Below are 23,771 nucleotides of genomic sequence, written 5' to 3' on the forward strand. Positions count from 1 at the left end.
AATGAGTGTGGTATGGATAGGGGAGAGGGGAAGGTAGAACAGAATGTTGGGTCCATTGGAATTATAGTGGGGCAGCCATGAATCAGGCTGGGATGAGTATGGGCTCTGATAGAGAGTATTTCGGGTCCAAGAGGATTTGTGGGAGTCAAGGTTGGGTGGGTCTGGAGGTCTCAGTTGGAATTGGAATCAGCTCTGGGGCTGTAGTGTATCTATGGGGTTTTGCAGGGACAGTCAAGTGTGGTGTGGATAGAGACTTGGGTGGTCTTGGTGTAGGGCATCAGTAAGTTAGAATTTAGAGCAAGTTTTAGTTCCTCTAAGTCTTCCTGAGTAACTATTAAGGTAAGTTAGTTAGAAGCCTCTGACGTTTCTGACTCTAAATCAAAATTGTGGACTTTTTTGGGAGTTCCCAGGTGCTGGGTAATTGCCCATCAGAATTTTCAACGTTCTGAATAACTTGAGTGTAAGTCAGCTTAATCATGGCTTCAGCAATGGTCCTGGTTAGCAGCTTTACCTTATAATTCAGCAATAACTTTCTTCATATTTGAATGTCGGGGCACTTCAAAGGAAGGGGAAACCTTGAGTCACCACAAGCAAAGGGTTTTCCTCTCAGGTTGAATGAACAAACCCAGGCATACAGCAGCACATTTGTTACATGCTTTCCTAACCTTTGGTGTGGTCTGTCATGACCACAGCAATATTCCTGATCATAAGTTTTTGTTCTAATTTTAAATTATTATGAGACCTAAAATATAACAAGGCAAAAACAAGAGCAATACTATCACAGACAAATTGCACGGGAGAATGATCAGATAAGACAACAGCAAACAATGGGCGACATTCAAACAGGATATGCTCCCCATAGAATTTAAAAGTAATAGAGGAAAAGCTTGTGTTGTTTAGCAGAGTAGAGGGCGGTGTTCAGTCCATAGGGGTGGAGCCATAATTGAGAAAATGGGCCTGTCAGGGAGGCACTACCCAACACCCCCACACATTAATCCCACACTAGGCCTTCTCCATCCACTGTAAAGATTACTGCCAGGTACATAGCAAAGACATCCACAGATGTTTAGATGCACCATTCTCACCTGCAAACCACCCCCAGCCCAGTCAAAGCAAGGGACCATAAGAGTTTGCTCCGATTTATTTTCATGACTGTACCAACTAGTCGTACCTTCTTCATAGATATACCCTAGGTATGTGTCTATTCCTGCACTTGCTTTAAAATGTTCCCTCGAGAAAAGGCACAGGAGAGTAAAATCAGCAAAAGTTAACAATCAATCTTCTATGGTACTTCTAAAAGAAATAGTGAATACGACAGTGTGATGATTTTATTTTTGTTAAAACAAAATTGAATCTTGACTGAGTTTTGAAACCACCATTTAAATTAGTGACACTGAACAGACTTGAAGGTTTTACATTCTCATCCAATTTTCACTGTGGCTGTTGAGTTTAATCAAGTTAGCCTCAGATAGTGAGAGGAAGAGAATTAGCTCAATTCCCACTCATAACCTCTGGCTTACAGTTCATTTTATGCTGAGATATGATGGGATTCATTCAGCTAATCAAAACCAGTTAATTAATATGCACACATATGTGAATAATGGCTGCATGGTTTAAGTTACTGTAGGGTGTCAGCAGCCGGAAATCTGTATCCAGAGCAGAAGTCACTGTGTTTCAGAGAGGAAATTGAGGGTGCAGGGAGTTGGCCTTCCGATAGCTGTGGGAAAAACACATCAAGAAGATGTTGGCTGCAACACAGCCCTGTTCCATGTTTACATTTGACAGCAAAAAGCAAAATCAACACTAATACAACTACAGGTATTAAAAGTCTGATCATTAAAGAGCACTTTTTGGATAAAAAGGTTACAACCTCACCTATGCTGTTTCAGTAACATTTTCCTTTAGCAAACTATTTTATATTTGTTTACAACCCACGAGGAGCTGGTATGTATTAAAACTCAGAGTAGTTAATAATTTTGTCCTGGCAAATTTCCACAAATTCAAGTTTTTAAAGAAGAACTCAACATTGCTGAGGCAGTTTGGGTATGAAAGTGTGGCGCTAGAAAAGCACAGCAGGTCAAGCAACATCCGAGAAGTAGGAGGGTCAATAATAAGCCCTGATGAAGAGCTTGTGCCCGAAACGACTCTCCTGCTCCTTGGATGCTGCCCGACCTGCTGTGCTTTTCCAGCGCCACACTTTTTGACTCTGATCTCCAGCATCTGCAGTTCTCATTTTCTCCAAGTTTGGGTATAATCCATCTTCAAGTGCCTGAATAAATGTGGGTCCAACAACATGCACGAATCCAGGACAAAATAACCTGCTTGGTCGGCACCACATTCACCAATAGTGTATATGTAACTTGACACAGGGCAATGAGTGAGCATTATACAACATTGAATGACAAAGCAGATGCTAACAATGAAACTTGGACTTCTACAGCTTTCTTAACATAATATGAATACTGTGAGAATCAGACAATGAAGAGCAATAGAAAGAAGATAGAATCACACAGAAAAGTAGGATTGGATATGCTTTTGAAAGTGGGGAGAGAATTAGCAAGGCTTTAAGTCTTAGGAAAAAGACTTTCAGAGGTTAGGAACCAGCTGGTCACCAGCAGAAGGAAGGGAATGTATGGAAAGGTAGCATCAAAAGGCATGAACATAAAACAAAGAACTGCAGATACTGGAGATCTGAAACACATAAATTACTTGAGGAACTCAGCAGGTTTTACAGCATCTGTCCAATGACCATTCTTCAGAATGTTTTCTCTCCACACATGCTGCCAGACTTGCTAAACTTCTCTGGAAATTTGGTGTTGTATATATCAACAGGCAGGGGTTGTTTGCCAGTTATAGGTGGTGACTATGCTAGGAGAGGTTTGTAATGAGGGAATTGAAGTTGAATTTGAAGATCTAAAATGATCAAATTGTGAGATTTCCATTGATTTGTAGTAGGATTATTAGGTTTGATTAGATTAGATTATAATTCTTGAGCATTCACCAAACATATGACATGAGTGATTTGCAGAAAATAATTTCTTGAGCCATATTAAATGATATTATCCAAAACAAACATTAATGCTGAAAAGAAGAAGCCTGGGGTTCTGGATTATAATATCAGTGGCATCACTACTGTGCCACCAACTTTCATTTCTGTTAGTCTTTTCACATATATTGCATACATAATATTTAAATCATGCAGATCTCCTAATTATATTTATGATTAGATTACTTACAGTGTGGAAACAGGCCCTTTGGCCCAACAAGTCCACACCGACCCTCCGAAGAGCAACCCACCCAGACCCATTCCCCTACATTTATCCCTTCACCTAACACTACGGGTAATTTAGCATAGCCAATTCAGCTAACCCAGAGGAAACCCATGCAGACACGGGGAGAATGTGCAAACTGCACACAGACAGTAGCCTAAGGTGGGAATTGAACCTGGGTCTCTTGCGCTGTGAGGCAGCAGTGCTAACCACTGTGCCGCCCAATATGCAATGTTGTTAACTGTTTGATTGTTATAGGCTCCTAATTGAAAAACAGAAGCACTAATAAGTGCATACTCATGTATGTATACAAAGTTTCTTAACAGTTAATTTGCATTGCCAACACTTCAGCTTCAGAAATGATTTCTTGCAAGACCCGTAAAAGCACAGTACAGGTTAGTTACAAACAGTAACTTTGCCAGCAGGAAAACAAAGTGAAACAGTAAATTTATCACAGGATCATGGCGTAGGCCAGAGTCTAGCATCCAAATGCATCTCTTGTAGTAGTTTGTCACAATTGGCTTGCTGAGCCACTTAAGAGGGCAGTTAAAAGTTAACCACTTTGATGTGGGGTAGGAATCACTTATAAACCAGATATAGATGACAGATTTTCCTCTGTAAAGGATATTTGTGAACTAGTTAAGATTTCATTATAATCAGATACCTTCAAAGCTTTTAAAAATAAAATCTGGATTGATTTAGATTTTTGTATAAACTGAATTTAAACTCAAATTTTATAAAGTGGGAATTGAACTTACATTCTATTTAATTATCATGTGACCCTTTCTTCACTTTTGAGATACCTCAAAATCCTATTGGTGCCTCTGTTGATTTTCTTCATGCCTGTGATGTCATAGTCTATAGGCATGGAATCAGTTTTGATGTATGTGATGATGGAATTCAGTCCTACTTCCACCATCACCATCATCCAGCTGTTAGATTACTTGTCTGACATCAGGTTAGGCTGAACTAGGGGTTTCCACAGACAGAAGGCATCTTATTGAGCTCTTGTTCAAGGAAACTCCTGTGTATCAATGTGTTTCCTGGTTCATTAAAATTGAACCAGCCATGCTACTTTGTTGGTGATTTGGTCTTAAGCAAAATATCCAATCTCACTTCCTATCAATCACCAAGAAATGACTTTCCTATCTCCACTACTTTGCATTTGTTTAACTCCACCTCCAACCTGTGGGCGGCACGGTGGCACAGTGGTTAGCCTCTGCCTCACAGCGCCAGAGACCCGGGTTCAATTCCCACCTCAGGTGACTCTCTGTGTGGAGTTTGCACATTCTCCCCGTGTCTGCGTGGGTTTCCTCCGGGTGCTCCGGTTTCCTCCCACAATCCAAAAATGTGCAGGTTAGGTGAATTGGTCATGCTAAATTGCCCATAGTGTTAGGTGAAGGGGTAAATGTATGGGTTTGGGTGGTATACGCTTCGGCGGGTCGGTGTGGACTTGTTGGGCCGAAGGGCCTGTTTCCACACTGTAAGTAATCTAATCATAAATATAATTAGGAGATCTGCATGATTTAAATATTATGTATACAATATATGTGAAAAGACTAACAGAAATGAAAGTTGGTGGCACAGTAGTGATGCCACTGATATTCTAATCCAGAACCCCAGGCTTCTTCTTTTCAGCATGTTTGTTTTGGATAATATCATTTAATATGGCTCAAGAAATTATTTTCTGCAAATCACTCATGTCATATGTTTAGTGAATGCTCAAGAATTAATATAGTAGATTTATAGATTGGATCATACATGTGACACCAGTCACTAAATCAAACTGGAATTTTAGTGCATAGTGACATTGCCATTCCAGGATCAGTGTGAAGCAGTTATGGAAGCTGATTGACTCAAAAATTATATCACTTGAAAATTAATCATAAATTAATGCTAAGTGTTTAATAAATACCACAGATGGTTCACAATGGGCACTTATAGAAGAAGTTTATTTGGGGCAGGGAAGCCAATATACAGTGGCCACAATTGCATTCCTCAAAAATGCACCTTATCATTAAAAAAAATTAATACACTTTCATTTGGAGTCAAAAATTTTGCAAGTTACCCAATATACAGAGACACAAAAAATAAACCCACGTTAACAAAATCTACAGTTATTACATGATCACCATGAGGCCTGTATTTTCATTCTGTATCTTTAATAAATCTGCCATATTGGAAGATTAGCCTGGGGTTAGCATGATTGGTAAATGCGCGTTCCTAGGATTATTTTACTTCACTAGGTGGGGGTGTTGTTCCTACAGCAAGTACCGTTGCCATTGGAATGGTTGTTACTAATAAAAGTCGCTCCAAATCCTGTCGCACTATCATCATATGGCAAGGTGTCTTCATCATTCACATCTTGGTTCCTCCACACTGCCAATTTAATCACTAGTTACAGCAAACTTTATTTCAACTGGCTCTTTATGAGCCAGCACTCTCGACAAACTGGCAAAAATTATATACCTTAAATACTGAAACTTTATCATTATGAACTCTGCAATGTTTGAGTAGTCAGTTGAGAAAGCTCTCTGCTGCTAAGTTTTATTTAAAGTTGCATTATTATTTAAATCATTTATGCTGTAGTCAGTTGAGAAAGCTCTCTGCTGCTAAGTTTATTATTTAAATGGTTTTTGCTGTAAATAAAACATCAGTGATGTGAATACCCACACATTATGTTGGGTATTACTCAGTATGTGTTTTTACATTGACTGCATATGGACCTCTTGATCAACTGGAATATTTGATCAACCACCACACTCCTGGCCCTTTAATAAAAAGCTTGCTGTGTTTGATTTTATTGAAAGCTGCTTCTTGTTCTGCACTGCACCCCCTTAGCACTGACCTTGCACAGATATTCGCACTCTGATACATTAAACAAGAACTTTGCAAATCCATTTGCAAATCCAATAAATCACAGCATTACTTTTAAATTCATTGGCTACTGCATCTCTGCAATTGCTCTTACCTCATCAGGTTCTAAGCAAAATCCTTTTGCTGTTAATACATGACCTATTAAATTGACTTCAGGCATCTATGGTTGCGTTGGAATCTCGTTCACCTTCAGGTTCACCTGGCAGACTTTTTCTAGCTATTGCATTAGAATCTGATCACTGTTTACAATGGTTACTTCCATTGTGTCCCCATAGGCATAGGCTAGGAGACCATCCACAGGTTTCCATTTCAGGGAGAACACCGCTGAAGATATTGTGCTGTCTACATTGATATCTTTTTATAATAGCCATTCCAAATGATATTCACAATTATCTGTATCTTCTGAATGGCATCCAGAATATAGATAGAAAATTTCTGCTTTCATACAGCTTTATCTTCATATTAATATTAGATATTTGCTTTGGCAATTTGTGTCAAAATTTATTCAAAGATTGGCATAAACAGGGAGACTGTCAAAGATTTGTACAGATCCTGAGGATCGATTCATATTCTCGTTTACAGAGTGTGTTCACTATTGTGCTGCTAATCCAGCCTTCAGTGTTGTCATTTTCAGGTTGGACTTGAGGGCAACTGGAACTCTCTTCAGCAGATGTTGGTCTCACCCACTTCAAGGTGATATTTACCAGGAAGGCATCTGTGAAATCAACCTTTCAATCTTCTATGATCTGTTTGGTAGTCAGGGGCCTGTAAAACGCTTCAAATTTCTTTTGTCATGATTCATGTTTCTTATTCATTCTACTGTTCTGAAGAAGAGTCATTGTGCTAGAAATATTAGCTCTGTTTCCCTCTCCACAGATACTGCCAGACCTATTAAGTTCTCCAGCACATTTTGTTTTTATTTTATATTTTTTCAGCTGTGATGAGTAGATTTCACATCATGTCTACTGTCTGGAATTCCAGATCTTTATTCTTCTCATTATATTAGGCTCTCACCATCATTTGCCCTCTTGACATCAGTATAGTTCCACCATATAACATCAATCATACTTTTAAGGGTTACATTTTTGGGTCATCACTTTACGCCATTCAGCACAGGTCTGCGAAAATCATAATAACTCATTAAAGCATCACAGATTTCACCTTCATTTGACAGCTTCTTTCTAGTCAAAACACTAACCTGCTATATCGTATAAAGTGATTTTCAGAATCATCGGTTAATATATCTCCAGCAACCATAAAGTTTTAAAGGCTTGGTTTACATTTTTGGAGTTGAATGCTTAAATATAGTGTTTGAACTTATTGCAGTTAAAGCGCAGTTTTCTCTTCAGTGTGATGTCCTGTGCAACATTAACACCCAATCCTCTGATTGTCATCTTTCTGACTGCTTTTCTGTAAATTTTTGTTTTCCCCGAGCTTTTGTTCTCGTTCAGCCTGGAATGTCCCTCAGCATTTATGTGGAGCCCTGCCTGTTCTCCCATTAATACAGGTAGAAAGTGAGGACTGCAAATGCTGGAGATCAGAGTCGAGAGTGTGGTGCTGGAAAAGCACAGCCAGTCAGGCAGCAACCGAGGAGCAGAAGAATCGACATTTCGGGCATAAGCTCTTCATCCGCCTGATCTGCTGTGCTTTTCTAGCACCACACTGTTGACTTCCATTAATACACTTTAGCTGAGATTGAAAGCCTCAGAGTTTCTGCACATGTTGAAAGTAAGTTTCTGTTCTCAGCAGATGTGTTATCATGGCAGGATCTCTTATGCCTAAGATAACCCCATCTCTGATTAGATCTGATTATGTTGTCTTTCAGTCATCCAAACTCAGGTGATTCAATTAAATGTATAAGTGCAATTACATGCTTATCAATAGTCTCCTACTGCCCTTGAGCTCTGATATTGAATGCCTTTCATAGCCATATATTGCAAAAGGTGTGTGCAGTTTGTCTTTTATCACCCAGTCTTTGACGAATGAACTCTATGCAAATGCAGCCACTTTGAGTGGGCATACATAATGACTAAGAACATTAAGCCCATGAAAGGACCTGAATAGTTGAGGTGCCACAGAGTCCAGGGTTTACTTGACTATAGCCACAAATGTGGGGGAGCTGATGGTGGTAAGGTTTGTCCTTGTTGACACTCTGGGTACTGCCTCACCAATGCAGCTATGTCTGCATCTAATCCTGGCCACCATAACTTAAGAATCATAGAGAAGTACAGCACAGAAACAGACCCTTTGGTCCAACTTGTCCATGCTGACCATACATTCCAACCCAATCTAGTCCCACCTATCAGCACCTGGCCCATATCCCTCCAAGGTAAAAACAAGGACTGCAGATGCTGGAAACCAGATTCTAGATTAGAGTGGTGCTGGAAAAGCACAGCAGTTCAGGCAGCATCCGAGGATTCCTGATGAAGGGCTTTTGCCTGAAATGTCGATTTCCCTGCTCCTCGGATGCTGCCTGAACTGCTGTGCTTTTCCAGCCCCATATCCCTCCAAACCCTTCCTATCATATATACTCATCCAGATGCCTTTAAATGTTGCAATTGTACCAGTCTCCACCATGTCCTCTGGCAGCTCATTACATACACATACCACCCTCTGTGTGAAAAGTGCCCCTTAGGTTTCTTTTATATCTTTCCCCTCTCACAATAAACCTATGCCCTATAGTTCTGGACTTCCCCACCTGAGGGAAAAGACTTTGTCTATTTATCCTATCCTTGCCCCTCATTATTTTATAAACCTCTATAAGGTCATCCCTCAGCCTCCGACACTCCAGACAAAACAGCCCGAGCCTATTCAGCCTCTCCCTACAGCTCAAATCCTCCAACACTGGTAATATCCTTGTAAATCTTTTCTGAACCCTTTCAAGTTTCACAACATCTTTCCAACTGGAAGGAGACCAGAATTGTGCACAATATTCCAATAGTGGCTTCCCCAATGTCCTGTACAGCCACAACATGACCTCTCAATTCGTGTACTCAATACTTTGACCAATAAAGGAAAGCATATCTAACGCCTTCTTCACTATCCTATTTACCTGCAATTCTACTTTCAAGGAGCTATGAACTTGCACTTCAAGTTCTCTCTGTTCAGTAAGACTCCCCAAGGACCTTACCATTAAGTGAAGTCCTGCTAAGATTTGCTTTCCCAAAATGCAGCATCTCATATTTATCTAAATTAAACTTCATCTGCCACTTCTTAGCCCAGTGGCCCAGTGATCAACATCCCATTGTAACCCACTTCACTGTCCACTACACCTCCAGCTTTGGTGTCATCTGCAAACTTACTAACTGTACCTCTTATGCTCACATCCAAATCATTTAAACTTCTCACCAATATCTTCATTTTGGAAATGCCTAGTGGAGTTTAGCTAGTATCTAGCGGTGGCCTTTGCTCTAGACAATCACTGTTGCACCCCACAATAATATGCCATCCTCTACCTGGATCTGGTCTTTCTGGTCCTAAAAGGTTTCAATTCTTGTTGCAACGGCCATTTGGTTTCCCCCATCACCACCAGCTGTTTCAGTTTTGCCAGGGCCAGATCTTTCTGCATCCAAAGTTTGATACTGCCAGTTGTGACTGGAAATGTGTCCATAAAGTTCAAAACCATTACAAGACTCTTTCAGTGGCAGTACTACTAGTGGTGCATCTACCAGTGGGAGGCAGCTCAATACATCCACATTCACTACTTGGCTTCCTGGACGGTGCTCCAACTTGTAATTATACACACTTAATATTAGAACTCACCACTGAATTTGGCCTGAAGTTATGGGTGTACTGTCTTGTCCTCTTTAAGTAGACCTAGCAGGGGTCTGTGGTCAATTATTATTACAAATTTACATCTGTAAAGGTACTGGTAGAACTTCCTGACTCCAAATATGACCGCCAAACCTTCCTTCTCTCTTTGGCAAATGTGGAACATAAATACAATGTCCTGGATGCATAAGCTGTTGGTGTTGCATTCCATTGGGCCACATATGAGCTAATACTACCAAGATGCCATAAGGGGAGGCGTTACACATCAATATCAGATCTTGCCTGGGATCATAGTGTGCCAACACCTTAACAGGATGATAGCTGTTTCTTCACTTTCCTGAACGGTATGGCTTGGCTACCTGACCATTTCCAAGGCTCCCTTTAAGAGTTGATGCAAACATATCAGGATGGAGGCCAGGTTAAGAATGAACTTTCTATAATAATTCACCAGCCCAAGAAAACACCTAAGTTCCAGTACAGACAGGAAAGCCAAAGCACCTTTGGTTGTCCTCACTTTATCTTCCAACGGGTGTAACCCATCATGTCAATTCTGTATCCCAAGATGGTCACTTGGGATGCCTTGAACACACCAGTTTTCACTTCTAATGTGTACACCCATCTAGGAGAAACATCTAAGGGCTCCAGCCTTCTGATTTCTGCCTCTACTTTTGTCCATAAGGCAAATAGCACTGGGCAGATCTTGCAGAATCGTGGGCTTGCTTCCTCGTCAACATGCAAGCTGGCCTTGGCCCCTTTCATAGTCCCTAGACCTTACTGAAAAACTTCTGGGTATTTAAGACTTCACTCAGGCAGCCATTTTCTAATTGAAAAATGTTAAAGCAATTGAAGTGAATCTTTCTTAACCAATTTCATCCCATCAGGCTTGGGCGTGAGTCTTTTATGACAATCAGTGGTAACTGAACCATCTGCTTCTCATGAGAGATCGGAACCAAAATTGTACCCTTAATCTGTAAAGGTTCCCTGATATAGGTTCTCAGTCCAACTGAGGTCTTGCAAAAGCTTAAGGATTGGAGTCCAGAGCGGATTTTGTTAATGACTGGTTCTGCAATCACTGAAATGGCTGCAGTGGTATAGACATCAATTAGAACAGGGTGACCATTTAAAAAGATGTTTATTTTGATTGGCTCTGACTTGGATGTTGCTAAGCAATTTAACTGTTCTAAATCAGTCGTAGATAGACTTTCCAGGATGTGCACTCTCCTGGATACTGTCCTATGAATTCTTTTACTCAGTTTAGGTCTAATGGGACTCTAATTTGCCAGCCAAGGTCTTGAAAAAAATGTTAACTGGCCAAGACTTGGCTTTATTTTGGGTGTTGCTGTGGGCTGACCGTAAGTCCCTCTGTACAGAATATATTCTGAGTGAGGCTATGCTACGTTCGTCAAGCTCAGGTTGACTGGCGAGGATGTCCACTTCCATCGGAATACCCTGCAACTCATGCTCCACTTGTTGTATTTTCCAATGATAGTTGTCGTGCCTCTTTGAAGTCCAGTTAGGCTTCAGCTAGTAGGCACTTTTGAATGGTTACATCTTCCTACATACTAAACATCTCTCAGCATCTCATTAGGGGTTAAACCAAAGTTATATGCCTCTGCCCGACATCTTAACATCGTCAAAAATCCTGACACGGATTCCCCGGGTCCTCAAATTGCTGAGTACAAAAGGAAGCCAACGGCACATGACTCGTTGGTCTAGGGGTACGATTCTCGCTTTGGGTCTTCAGCTCCACAGACATGCGAGAGGTCCTGGGTTCAAATCATGGATGAGCCCTCATTTCTGGGCAGTACAGTGGCTCAGTTGTTAGCACCACTGCCTCACAGCGCCAGGGACCTGGGTTCAATTCCAGCCTTGGGCGACTGTCTGTGTGGAGCTTGCACATTCTCTGCGTGGGTTTCTTCCGGGTGCTCCAATTTCCTCCCACAATCCAAAAGTGTGCAGGCAAGGTGAATTGACCATGCTAAATTGTCCAAAACATTAATGCTATGTGCATTAGTCAGGGTAAATGCAGGGTAGGGGAATGGGTCTAGGTGGGCTCCTCTTTGGAGGATCGGTGTGGCCTTGTTGGGCCAAATGGCCTGTTTCCATTTGGAATCTAGTAGGGAGTCTAATCTTAAAAAAAAACCAATAGCATCTCAGAATTAGAGGCTGCTTGGGGTCGTAATATTCCTTAACTAAATCTGACAACTCAGCAAAAGTTTTAGTATCTGGTGTCAGGAGCAAAGTTCGGCTCCTAATAACTGAAAAAGCTGTGGGTCCACAAGCGGTTAGGAGAATTGCTCATTGCTTTTCACCTGCCCCAATTTCATTTGCCCTGAAAAAATAATGTATTCTTTCCACAAACTGGGCCCAGTCTTCGACGCACGATTGAACAAATTAAGCTTCCCAAATAATGGCATGATGCCAGAAATCCTTACTCCAACTCAAAGGCAACTGCTGCAAGCAAATTTCTTTAAGAGCTTGCTTTTATTTTGTCACCACTGGAAGAACTCCAAAAGGTTGGTATCCATTACAAGTGAAGAGTCCTTGATACACTTGCAACTTCCTCACAGCCAGCTTTCAAAGTGAACACAACTTCTGATACTCATGAACTGAAAAATGTATTGCTGGAAAAGTGCAGCAGGCCAGGCAGCATCCAAGGAGCAGGAGAATCGACGTTTCGGGCATAGGCCCTTCTTCAGGAACACATTTTTTCCAGCAACACATTTTTCAGCTCTGATCTCCAGCATCTGCAGTCCTTACTTTCTCCTCTGATACTGCTATTTATATATGTTTTTCTTTCTTGGCCAGTGACAAGCACTGCCCTTCACAACACTTCTATTTATTTATTTTTTCTTTTTAAACCCCACACTACCGCCTAACTCCGGTAGTGCTTATTTTTTCCCCAGCACCCATGGTGTGTGTGTGCAGGTGTGAGACACAGTGAGAGACACAAGGTGCATGAATCTTTATTCAATTTCCACCACCAGGAAGATAGGAAAACACCTAAGTGGCCAGTGACAAGCACTGCCCTTCACATCAAAGGGCAATGCTATATGATCAAAACAGTGAAGGGGAGGGTAAGGACTAAATCAAAATAGAGTTGGACGGGGAAATAATGCACTCCACTCCCTGCGGCGCCCACCTCTCCCTGAACAACTCCAGGGTGTTGGTGGACACCGCGTGCTCCTTCTCCAAGGACACCCGGGCTCTAACGTAACCCCGGAAGAGGGGCAGGCAGCCGGCCCTAACAACCCCCTCCACTGCCCGCTGCCTGGACCTGTTGATGGCCAGTTTGGCCAGGCCCAGGAGCAGACCCACGAGGAGGTCCTCGGACCTGCCCTCCCTCCTCCGTACCGGGTGCCCAAAGATCAGGAGCGTGGGACTGAAGTGCAGCCAGAAACAGAGGAGAAGGTTTCTGAGAAATTCAAAAAGGGAGTGCAAACACCCACACCCAATATATACATGGTCCACGGACTCCACAGCGCCACAGAACAAGCAGTTGGGCTGGGAGTCCGTGAACCACCGCAATCTGTGGTTGCAGGGGACTGCTGCGTGCAGCACCCTCCACCCCAGATCCCCGAGAGAAAGGGTGAGGACTCTCGCGTAGAGAGCCCTCCACTGGGGATCCCCACCGCCGGGTGGCAAATGGGCGTGCCAAGGCGTGTCCGGACGGTGGATGAGGGAGAAGAGGTGGACGGTGTGCAGCAGCAGTCTATATAGGGCCCTCCTTTTTACCCCCTGGAAAGGAACTAAATTAAAATTCCGGAGGCGGCTCAGGTTGTGGGGCACAGGCTCCCGCGGGAAGTACGGGACCTTGGGGCCAATGTGAAATTCCATCCGGGCTGGGGTGAGCGCGGACGGTATCCCACCGCACACCTGAGCGTCCTCCAACTGGTGCACTACATCGGGTCCGAGCACCGCCGTTTTAAGGCGTCGGATGGCGGTGGCCACGTACCGGACGTCTACCGCTGTCCTGCTCGCTATGCCCTGCGGCAGCATCCAGCCCAGGCCCCCGGCACCCAGCACGTCCCCGACCCTGGTCACCCTCGCCGCCACGGCCCTCCCCTCTGACAGCTACCCGAACTCGCGAGTATGGAGGTGTGGATTCCTGAGCAACGGCTCCCTGACGACAGCTGCTACTCCAGCTGGAGGGTAGGCGCGGCGCGATTCGACCATGTTCCAGACAGTGATCAGGTCCTGGTAAAAGACAGGCAGCGTCTTGATGGCAACCTCCAAACCGTCACGGTCGACGAACAAGAGCTGCATGTCGTAGTTGAGGTTACGCACCTGGCGGAAAAAATACGTCGCCAGGGCGCACCACCTAGGAGGAGGCTCGACGTAAAGGTATTGCCGCAAGGTCTGAAGGCGGAACGTCGCAAATACTGCTATTTATCTCTGTCAGTTAGGATTCCCTGAATGGACCAGATTAACAGCCATTATCAGGGAACTCATAGTTTATGACATCCACCTGCCTGGCCTCATTACAAACACTCTAGCCTCAATTTTCATGGTCGAGAAAACTAGTACCATTCTAATAATAATCTGTAAAGCGAGGTTATAGGAGGGGAGGAACATGGAATAATTGTCATCATTAAGGGAAAAGTACAGAGCAAACTAATTAAATTGGAGGCGACATGTTCCCAGGACCTGATGAATTACATCCTATGGTTTTAAAAGAAGTGACAGCAGAAACAGTGGATCTACTCATTATAATATTGCAAAAATTCCCTGGATGTGGGAAAGGTTCTTGTAGATTGAAAAAATGTTCATATAACACCCTTATTCAAAAGGGAGGGAGGCAGAAAATGGTAAATTATAGACCAGTTAGTTTAACATCTTATCATTGAGGAATTATTGGAATCCATTTTTAAATCATAACTGACATTTGGAAAGTCAAAACACAAACCATTAGGGTCAGCATGGTTTTACGATGGATAGATATTTTTGCTAGAGTTCTTCAAAGAAGGACCCTGTAGTTGTATATCTGGACTCACAGAAGATATGTGATTAAATGCCACATGAAGAGTTATGCAGAATGACACCAACAGCACAGGTTAAATTGCCACAGCAACTGAGATTACCATGAAGTACTCTCCTGCTGCATGTCTCGCCTTGTCTGAAGCATAATGACCATCAGATTAATCCATCATCAGTTGTCTCTCTAATGGGAGAGCAGCCCAATGGTCTGGTAAGACAATGGCCACTTTACCTTTACCTATTGATAGACACTGTCGATAATTATGGTCCCAGCATTGATCCCTGTGACACTCAACCAGTTACAGTCTTCTATGAAAACCGAAAGAACTGCGGATATTATAAATCAGAAACAAAAACAGATGTTGCAGTAAAAACTCAGCAGGAAAAACTCTGGCAGCGTCTGTGAAGAGAAATCAAAGTTAACATTTCAGGTCCGGTGTCCCTTCTTCAGAACTAATTGTAGCTAGGAAAATACGGGTTTATATGCAGAAGATACGGTGGGAGTGAGAGTAAGGTGGGGATAGAGCCCAAAAATATAGAAGAACAGTTGGACAAAGGACTGGAGAAAGATTTGGCTGAGACGGTGAATACCTGTTACTGGAGACTGTTCGTGGCTAACAATAGGTAATGTGTAATGGCATTCTGGATTAGTGATGCTGGAAGAGCACAGCAGTTCAGGCAGCATCCAAGGAGCAGCGAAATCGACGTTTCGGGCAAAAGCCTTATTCCTAATGAAGGGCTTTTACCCGAAACGTCGATTTCGTTGCTCCTTGCATGCTGCCTGAACTGCTGTGCTCTTCCAGCACCACTAATCCAAAATCTGGTTTCCAGCATCTGCAGTCATTGTTTTTCCCCAATGTGTAATGGCAGACTATGTGATAACAAGGCCTTTTGTGTGGGGTAGGACGCCAGGACATGGGGGCCTTCAGGCCCTAAAATTATTGAACTTGACGTTGAGTCCAGAAGGCTGCAGGGTCTCCAAGTGGAAAATGAGGTACTGTTTTCAAGCTTGTGTTAATCTTCACTGGAGCACTACAGCAAGCCTGAGACACAGAGATGTTGGCCTTCTAAGAGTTAACCATGAGTTTTTCTATCAATGCTAATATCCTACCTCCAACACTACGGTTTCTTCCTTATCATACTAAGTAGCCTAATGTGTGGTAACTTATGAAACATCCTTCAGATCCTGAGCAAACAGTGTCAGTGTTCCAAACACAGGACCAGGCACACCAAATAAATTCCGATTTAACCTCAACCTTGAATCTGAAAGTGTGATTACATCCTGCAAGAAAACAATGGGCTGAATGGCCTCCTTCTGCATCCTAACATTTTTGAGATTCTTGAAAGCAGAAGGCATTAAAAACCGGATCTGCAGTTTGTTTTATTTTTACTCTGGCTATCACAGCTCTGACTAAGGACTGGCATTTTTCCGTGTAACAAATTCCAAAAGTAAACTGGGGCGGGAGACTTTAAGCCTTCATTTTAAACATGTAGAAATACTGTAATTTTCGGTCTCACAATGTACTTAAAAGCCCAAACTATGATTCGCACGAAAACACCGCGCACAAGATATTGAGACGCAAAGACATCAAACGTCTCTTGGAAATCGCTCTCTGGGAGGACCGCTCCCTGGGAGGACCGGGAAACCTCTCTGGCCGGAGATGCTCTCTTGCCGCCAGCGCAGCCTCTTCGGCAGCCGGGATGCACGCCGGGTAAGGGGAACCGCCATGTTGCTTCCGCAGATTCGTCAGAAAGTGAAAATATATTAATATTTCTGAACAAAATACCGCAATGGTACCCCGGGGGATAACGGCTAAATATCAGTCGAATTTATAAACGCACGCATTTGTATGGAAGCTCATGGATCAGCGAACCCCAGGTAAGAATTGGCGACCGGGTTATTTTCCCGTTCCTTCTCTGTTTTTCTGAAAGGTAAAAGTAGCGCGAGCTGCCAGATCCGAGCAAAAAAAACTCCACCTGAGACATTTTATTTACAAAAAAAAGTTTTTTTGACTGGTGCAAGCAGGACGGCGGATAATAAACATATAAATTGTAAGAAGATTCTGGAGATTTTTTTTAAAAAGTGCAGTCATTGCTCCACTGTCAACGGTCGGCCTTGGATGGCGCTGATTGGCTGCGCGCGCCCAGGGCCCTCCCCCTCCCCCTCCTCGCGCCTGTTGCTTGGGCGTCTGTCTGCAGCAGGAGATGTTCCTGGGAGTATCAGCAATGTCTGTCTACAGCAGGAGATGTTCCTGAGAGTAAAAGCGATGTCTGTCTGCAGCAGGAGATGTTCCTGAGAGGATCAGCGATGTCTGTCTGCAGCAGGAGATGTTCCTAGGAGTATCAGCAATGTCTGTCTGCAGCAGGAGATGTTCCTGGGAGTATCAGCAATGTCTGTCTGCAGCAGGAGATGTTCCTGGGAGTATCAGCAATGTCTGTCTGCAGCAGGAGATGTTCCTGGGAGTATCAGCAATGTCTGTCAGCAGCAGGAGATGTTCCTAGGAGTATCAGCATTGTCTGTCTGCAGCAGGAGATGTTCCTGGGAGTATTAGCAATGTCTGCAGCAGGAGATGTTCCTGAGAGGATCAGCGATGTCTGTCTGCAGCAGGAGATGTTCCTGGGAGTATTAGCAATGTCTGCAGCAGGAGATGTTCCTGAGAGGATCAGCGATGTCTGTCTGCAGCAGGAGATGTTCCTGAGAGGATCAGCAATGTCTGTCTGCACCAGGAGATGTTCCTGAGAGGATCAGCGATGTCTGTCTGCAGCAGGAGATGTTCCTGAGAGGATCAGCGATGTCTGTCTACAGCAGGAGATGCTCCTGAGAGTAAAAGCGATGTCTGTCTGCAGCAGGAGATGTTCCTGAGAGGATCAGCAATGTCTGTCTGCACCAGGAGATGTTCCTGAGAGGATCAGCGATGTCTGTCTGCAGCAGGACATGTTCATGAGAGGATCAGCGATGTCTGTCTGCAGCAGGAGATGTTCCTGAGAGGATCAGCGATGTCTATCTGCAGCAGGAGATGTTCCTGAGAGGATCAGCGATGTCTGTCTGCAGCAGGAGATGCTCCTGAGAGTAAAAGCGATGTCTGTCTGCAGCAGGAGATGTTCCTGAGAGGATCAGCGATGCCTGTCTACAGCAGGAGATGTTCCTGAGAGGATCAGCGATGTCTGTCTGCAGCAGGAGATGTTCCTGAGAGTAAAAGCGATGTCTGTCTGCAGCAGGAGATGTTCCTGAGAGTAAAAGCGATGTCTGTCTGCAGCAGGAGATGTTCCTGAGAGTAAAAGCGATGTCTGTCTGCAGCAGGAGATGTTCATGAGAGGTTCAGCGACGTCTGTCTGCACCAGGAGATGTTCATGAGAGGTTCAGCGACGTCTGTCTGCACCAGGAGATATTCCTAGGTGTATCAGCAATGTCTGCAGCAGGAGATATGCCTGGGAGTATCAGCAATGTCTGTCTGCAGCAAGAGATGTTCCTGGTAGTATCAGCAATGTCTGTCTGCAGCAAGAGATGTTCCTGGTAGTATCAGCAATGTCTGTCTGCAGCAAGAGATGTTCCTGGTAGTATCAGCAATGTCTGTCTGCAGCAGGAGATATTCCTAGGAGTATCAGCAATGTCTGCTGCAGAAGATATTCCTGGGAGTATCAGCAATGTCTGTCTGCAGCAGGAGATATTCCTGGGAGTATCAGCAATGTCTGCAGCAGGAGATGTTCCTGGGAGTATCAGCAATGTCTGTCTGCAGCAGGAGATGTTCCTGGGAGTATCAGCAATGTCTGTCTGCAGCAGGAGATGTTCCTGGGAGTATCAGCAATGTCTGTCTGCAGCAGGAGATATTCCTGGGAGTATCAGTAATGTCTGTCTGCAGCAGGAGATGTTCCTGAGAGTATCAGCATTGTCTGCAGCAGAAGATGTTTTACTGAGAGGATCAGCGCTATCTGACTGCAGCAGGAGATGTTCCTGAGAGTATCAGCATTGTCTGCAGCAGAAGATGTTTTACTGAGAGGATCAGCGCTATCTGTCTGCAGCAGAAGATGTTCCTGAGAGGATCAGCGCTATCTGTCTGCAGCAGGAGATGTTCCTGAGAGGATCAGCAATGTCTGCAGCAGGAGATATTGCTGTGAGTATCAGCAATGTCTGCAGCAGGAGAGGTACGTGGGAGTATCTGCAATGTCTGCAGCAGGAGATATTCCTAGGAGTATTAGCAATGTCTGCTGCAGGAGATATTCCTGGTAGTCTCAGCAATGTCTGTCTGCAGCAGGAGATGTTCCTGAGAGTAAAAGCGATGTCTGTCTGCAGCAGGAGATGTTCCTGGGAGTATTAGCAATGTCTGCAGCAGGAGATATTCCTGGGAGTATCAGCAATGTCTGTCTGCAGCAGAAGATGTTCCTGAGAGGATCAGCGCTATCTGTCTGCAGCAGGAGATATTCCTGAGAGGATCAGCAATGTCTGCAGCAGGAGATATTGCTGTGAGTATCAGCAATGTCTGCAGCAGGAGATGTTCCTGGTAGTATCAGCAATGTCTGTCTGCAGCAGGAGATATTTTTGGGAGTATCAGCAAGGTCTGCAGCAGGAGATGTACGTGGGACTATCAGCAATGTCTGTCTGCAGCAGGAGATGTTCCTGGGAGTATCAGCAATGTCTGTCTGCAGCAGGAGATGTTCCTGGGAGTATCAACAATGTCTGTCTGCAGGAGATGTTCCTGGGAGTATCAGTCAGCAATGTCTGTCTGCAGCAGGAGATGTTCCTGGGAGTATCAGCAATGTCTGCAGTAGGAGATATTCCTGAGAGGATCAGCAATGTCTGCAGCAGGAGATATTGCTGTGAGTATCAGCAATGTCTGCAGCAGGAGATGTTCCTGGGAGTATCAGCAATGTCTGTCTGCAGCAGGAGATATTTTTGGGAGTATCAGCAAGGTCTGCAGCAGGAGATGTACGTGGGACTATCAGCAATGTCTGTCTGCAGCAGGAGATGTTCCTGGGAGTATCAGCAATGTCTGCAGTAGGAGATATTCCTGGGAGTATCAGCAATGTCTGCAGCAGGAGATATGCCAGGGAGTATCAGCAATGTCTGTCTGCAGCAGCAAATGTTCCTGAGCGTATCAGCGATGTCTGTTTGCAGCAGGAGATATTCCTGGGAGTATCAGCAATGTCTGCAGCAGGAGATATTCCTGGGAGTATCAGCAATGTCTTTTTGCAGCAGGAGATATTCCTGGGAGTATCAGCAATCTCTGTTTGCAGGAGGAGATATTCCTGGGAGTATCAGCAATGTCTGTTTGCAGCAGGAGATAATCCTGGGAGTATCAGCAATGTCTGCAGCAGGAGATATGCCAGGGAGTATCAGCAATGTCTGTCTGCAGCAAGAGATGTTCCTGAGCGTATCAGCGATGTCTGTCTGCAGCAGGAGATGTTCCTGGGAGTATCAACAATGTCTGTCTGCAGCAGGAGATGTTCCTGGGAGTATCAACAATGTCTGTCTGCAGCTGGAGATGTTCCTGGGAGTATCAGCAATGTCTGCAGCAGGGGATGTTCCTGGGAGTATCAGTCAGCAATGTCTGTCTGCAGCAGGAGATGTTCCTGGGATTATTAGCAATGTCTGCAGCACGAGATAATCCTGGGAGTATCAGCAATGTCTGTCTGCAGTAGGAGATATTCCTGGGAGTATCAGCAATGTCTGCAGGAAGAGATATGCCTGGGAGTATCAGCAATGTCTCTCTGCAGCAAGAGATGTTCCTGGTAGTATCAGCAATGTCTGTCTGCAGCAGGAGATATTCCTGGGAGTATCAGCAATGTCTGTCTGCAGCAGGAGATATTCCTGGGAGTATCAGCAATGTCTGTCTGCAGCAAGAGATGTTCCTGGTAGTATCAGCAATGTCTATCTGCAGCAGGAGATATTCCTGGGAGTATCAGCAATGTCTGCAGCAGGAGATATTCCTGGGAGTATCAGCAATGTCTGTCTGCAGCAGGAGATGTTCCTGAGAGTAAAAGCGATGTCTGTCTGCAGCAGCAAATGTTCCTGAGCGTATCAGCGATGTCTGTCTGCAGCAGGAGATTTTCCTGGGAGTATCAACAATGTCTGCAGCAAGAGATGTTCCTGGTAGTATCAGCAATGTCTGTTTGCAGCAGGAGATATTCCTGGGAGTATCAGCAATGTCTGTCTGCAGCAGGAGATATTCCTGGGAGTATCAGCAATGTCTGTCTGCAGCAGGAGATATTCCTGGGAGTATCAGCAATGTCTGTCTGCAGCAGGAGATATTCCTGGGAGTATTAGCAATGTCTGCAGCAGGAGATATTCCTGGGAGTATCAGCAATGTCTGTCTGCAGCAGAAGATGTTCCTAAGAGGATCAGCGCTATCTGTCTGCAGCAGGAGATATTCCTGAGAGGATCAGCAATGTCTGCAGCAGGAGATATTCCTGGGAGTATCAGCAATGTCTGTTTGCAGCAGGAGATATTCCTGGGAGTATCAGCAATGTCTTTCTGCAGCAGGAGATATTCCTGGGAGTATTAGCAATGTCTGCAGCAGGAGATATTCCTGGGAGTATCAGCAATGTCTGTCTGCAGCAGAAGATGTTCCTAAGAGGATCAGCGCTATCTGTCTGCAGCAGGAGATATTCCTGAGAGGATCAGCAATGTCTGCAGCAGGAGATATTGCTGTGAGTATCAGCAATGTCTGCACCAGGAGATATTCCTGGGAGTATCAGCAATGTCTGCAGCAAGAGATGTTCCTGGTAGTATCAGCAATGTCTGTCTGCAGCAGGAGATATTCCTGGGAGTATCAGCAAGGTCTGCAGCAGGAGATGTACGTGGGAGTATCAGCAATGTCTGCAGCAGGAGATGTTCCTGGGAGTATCAGCAATGTCTGTCTGCAGAAGGAGATGTTCCTGGGAGTATCAACAATGTCTGTCTGCAGCTGGAGATGTTCCTGGGAGTATCAGCAATGTCTGCAGCAGGGGATGTTCCTGGGAGTATCAGTCAGCAATGTCTGTCTGCAGCAGGAGATGTTCCTGGGATTATTAGCAATGTCTGCAGCACGAGATAATCCTGGGAGTATCAGCAATGTCTGTCTGCAGCAGGAGATATTCCTGGGAGTATCAGCAATGTCTGTCTGCAGCAAGAGATGTTCCTGGTAGTATCAGCAATGTCTATCTGCAGCAGGAGATATTCCTGGGAGTATCAGCAATGTCTGCAGCAGGAGATATTCCTGGGAGTATCAGCAATGTCTGTCTGCAGCAGGATATATTCCTGGGAGTATCAGCAATGTCTGTCTGCAGCAGGAGATGTTCCTGAGAGTAAAAGCGATGTCTGTCTGCAGCAGCAAATGTTCCTGAGCGTATCAGCGATGTCTGTCTGCAGCAGGAGATTTTCCTGGGAGTATCAACAATGTCTGCAGCAAGAGATGTTCCTGGTAGTATCAGCAATGTCTGTTTGCAGCAGGAGATATTCCTGGGAGTATCAGCAATGTCTGTCTGCAGCAGGAGATATTCCTGGGAGTATCAGCAATGTCTGTCTGCAGCAGGAGATATTCCTGGGAGTATCAGCAATGTCTGTCTGCAGCAGGAGATATTCCTGGGAGTATTAGCAATGTCTGCAGCAGGAGATATTCCTGGGAGTATCAGCAATGTCTGTCTGCAGCAGAAGATGTTCCTAAGAGGATCAGCGCTATCTGTCTGCAGCAGGAGATATTCCTGAGAGGATCAGCAATGTCTGCAGCAGGAGATATTCCTGGGAGTATCAGCAATGTCTGTTTGCAGCAGGAGATATTCCTGGGAGTATCAGCAATGTCTTTCTGCAGCAGGAGATATTCCTGGGAGTATTAGCAATGTCTGCAGCAGGAGATATTCCTGGGAGTATCAGCAATGTCTGTCTGCAGCAGAAGATGTTCCTAAGAGGATCAGCGCTATCTGTCTGCAGCAGGAGATATTCCTGAGAGGATCAGCAATGTCTGCAGCAGGAGATATTGCTGTGAGTATCAGCAATGTCTGCACCAGGAGATATTCCTGGGAGTATCAGCAATGTCTGCAGCAAGAGATGTTCCTGGTAGTATCAGCAATGTCTGTCTGCAGCAGGAGATATTCCTGGGAGTATCAGCAAGGTCTGCAGCAGGAGATGTACGTGGGAGTATCAGCAATGTCTGCAGCAGGAGATGTTCCTGGGAGTATCAGCAATGTCTGTCTGCAGAAGGAGATGTTCCTGGGAGTATCAACAATGTCTGTCTGCAGCTGGAGATGTTCCTGGGAGTATCAGCAATGTCTGCAGCAGGGGATGTTCCTGGGAGTATCAGTCAGCAATGTCTGCAGCAGGAGATGTTCCTGGGAGTATCAGCAATGTCTGCAGCAGGAGATGTTCCTGGGAGTATCAGCAATGTCTGCAGCAGGAGATATGCCTGGGAGTATCAGCAATGTCTGTCTGCAGCAAGAGATGTTCCTGGTAGTATCAGCAATGTCTGTCTGCAGCAGGAGATATTCCTGGGAGTATCAGCAATGTCTGCAGCAGGAGATATTCCTGGGAGTATCAGCAATGTCTGTCTGCAGCAGGAGATGTTCATGAGAGGATCAGCAATGTCTGTCTGCAGCATGAGATGTTCCTGAGAGTAAAAGCGATGTCTGTCTGCAGCAGCAAATGTTCCTGAGCGTATCAGCAATGTCTGCTTGCAGCAGGAGATATTCCTGGGAGTATCAGCAATGTCTGTTTGCAGCAGGAGATATTCCTGGGAGTATCAGCAATGTCTGTTTGCAGCAGGAGATATTCCTGGGAGTATCAGCAATGTCTCTTTGCAGCAGGAGATATTCCTGGGAGTATCAGCAATGTCTGTTTGCAGCAGGAGATATTCCTGGGAGTATTAGCAATGTCTGCAGCAGGAGATATTCCTGAGAGGATCAGCGATG

The 23,771-nt window shown here is 44.6% G+C and overlaps 1 protein-coding gene across 4 annotated transcripts in view; it reads left to right on the top strand.

Moving 5' to 3' along the window:
* The window catches only part of zfat (zinc finger and AT hook domain containing), a 236,288-nt gene that overhangs the window by 81,777 nt on the left and 130,740 nt on the right, over nt 1–23,771 (top strand). For 2 of the 4 annotated variants that reach the window (XM_072569982.1, XM_072569984.1), the window contains exon 1: nt 16,593–16,773. The exons of 1 other annotated variant lie outside the window; for it this stretch is intronic. In XM_072569982.1, the coding sequence (XP_072426083.1) occupies nt 16,755–16,773 (19 nt within the window). In that variant the 5' untranslated portion in view covers nt 16,593–16,754. Of the gene's footprint in view, nt 1–16,591; nt 16,774–23,771 lie in introns of those variants that run through there. One more of the 4 variants, XM_072569985.1, reaches the window with a different exon arrangement.

The sequence above is a fragment of the Chiloscyllium punctatum genome, chromosome 5 (assembly GCF_047496795.1).
Source record: "Chiloscyllium punctatum isolate Juve2018m chromosome 5, sChiPun1.3, whole genome shotgun sequence".
NCBI lineage: Eukaryota > Metazoa > Chordata > Chondrichthyes > Orectolobiformes > Hemiscylliidae > Chiloscyllium > Chiloscyllium punctatum.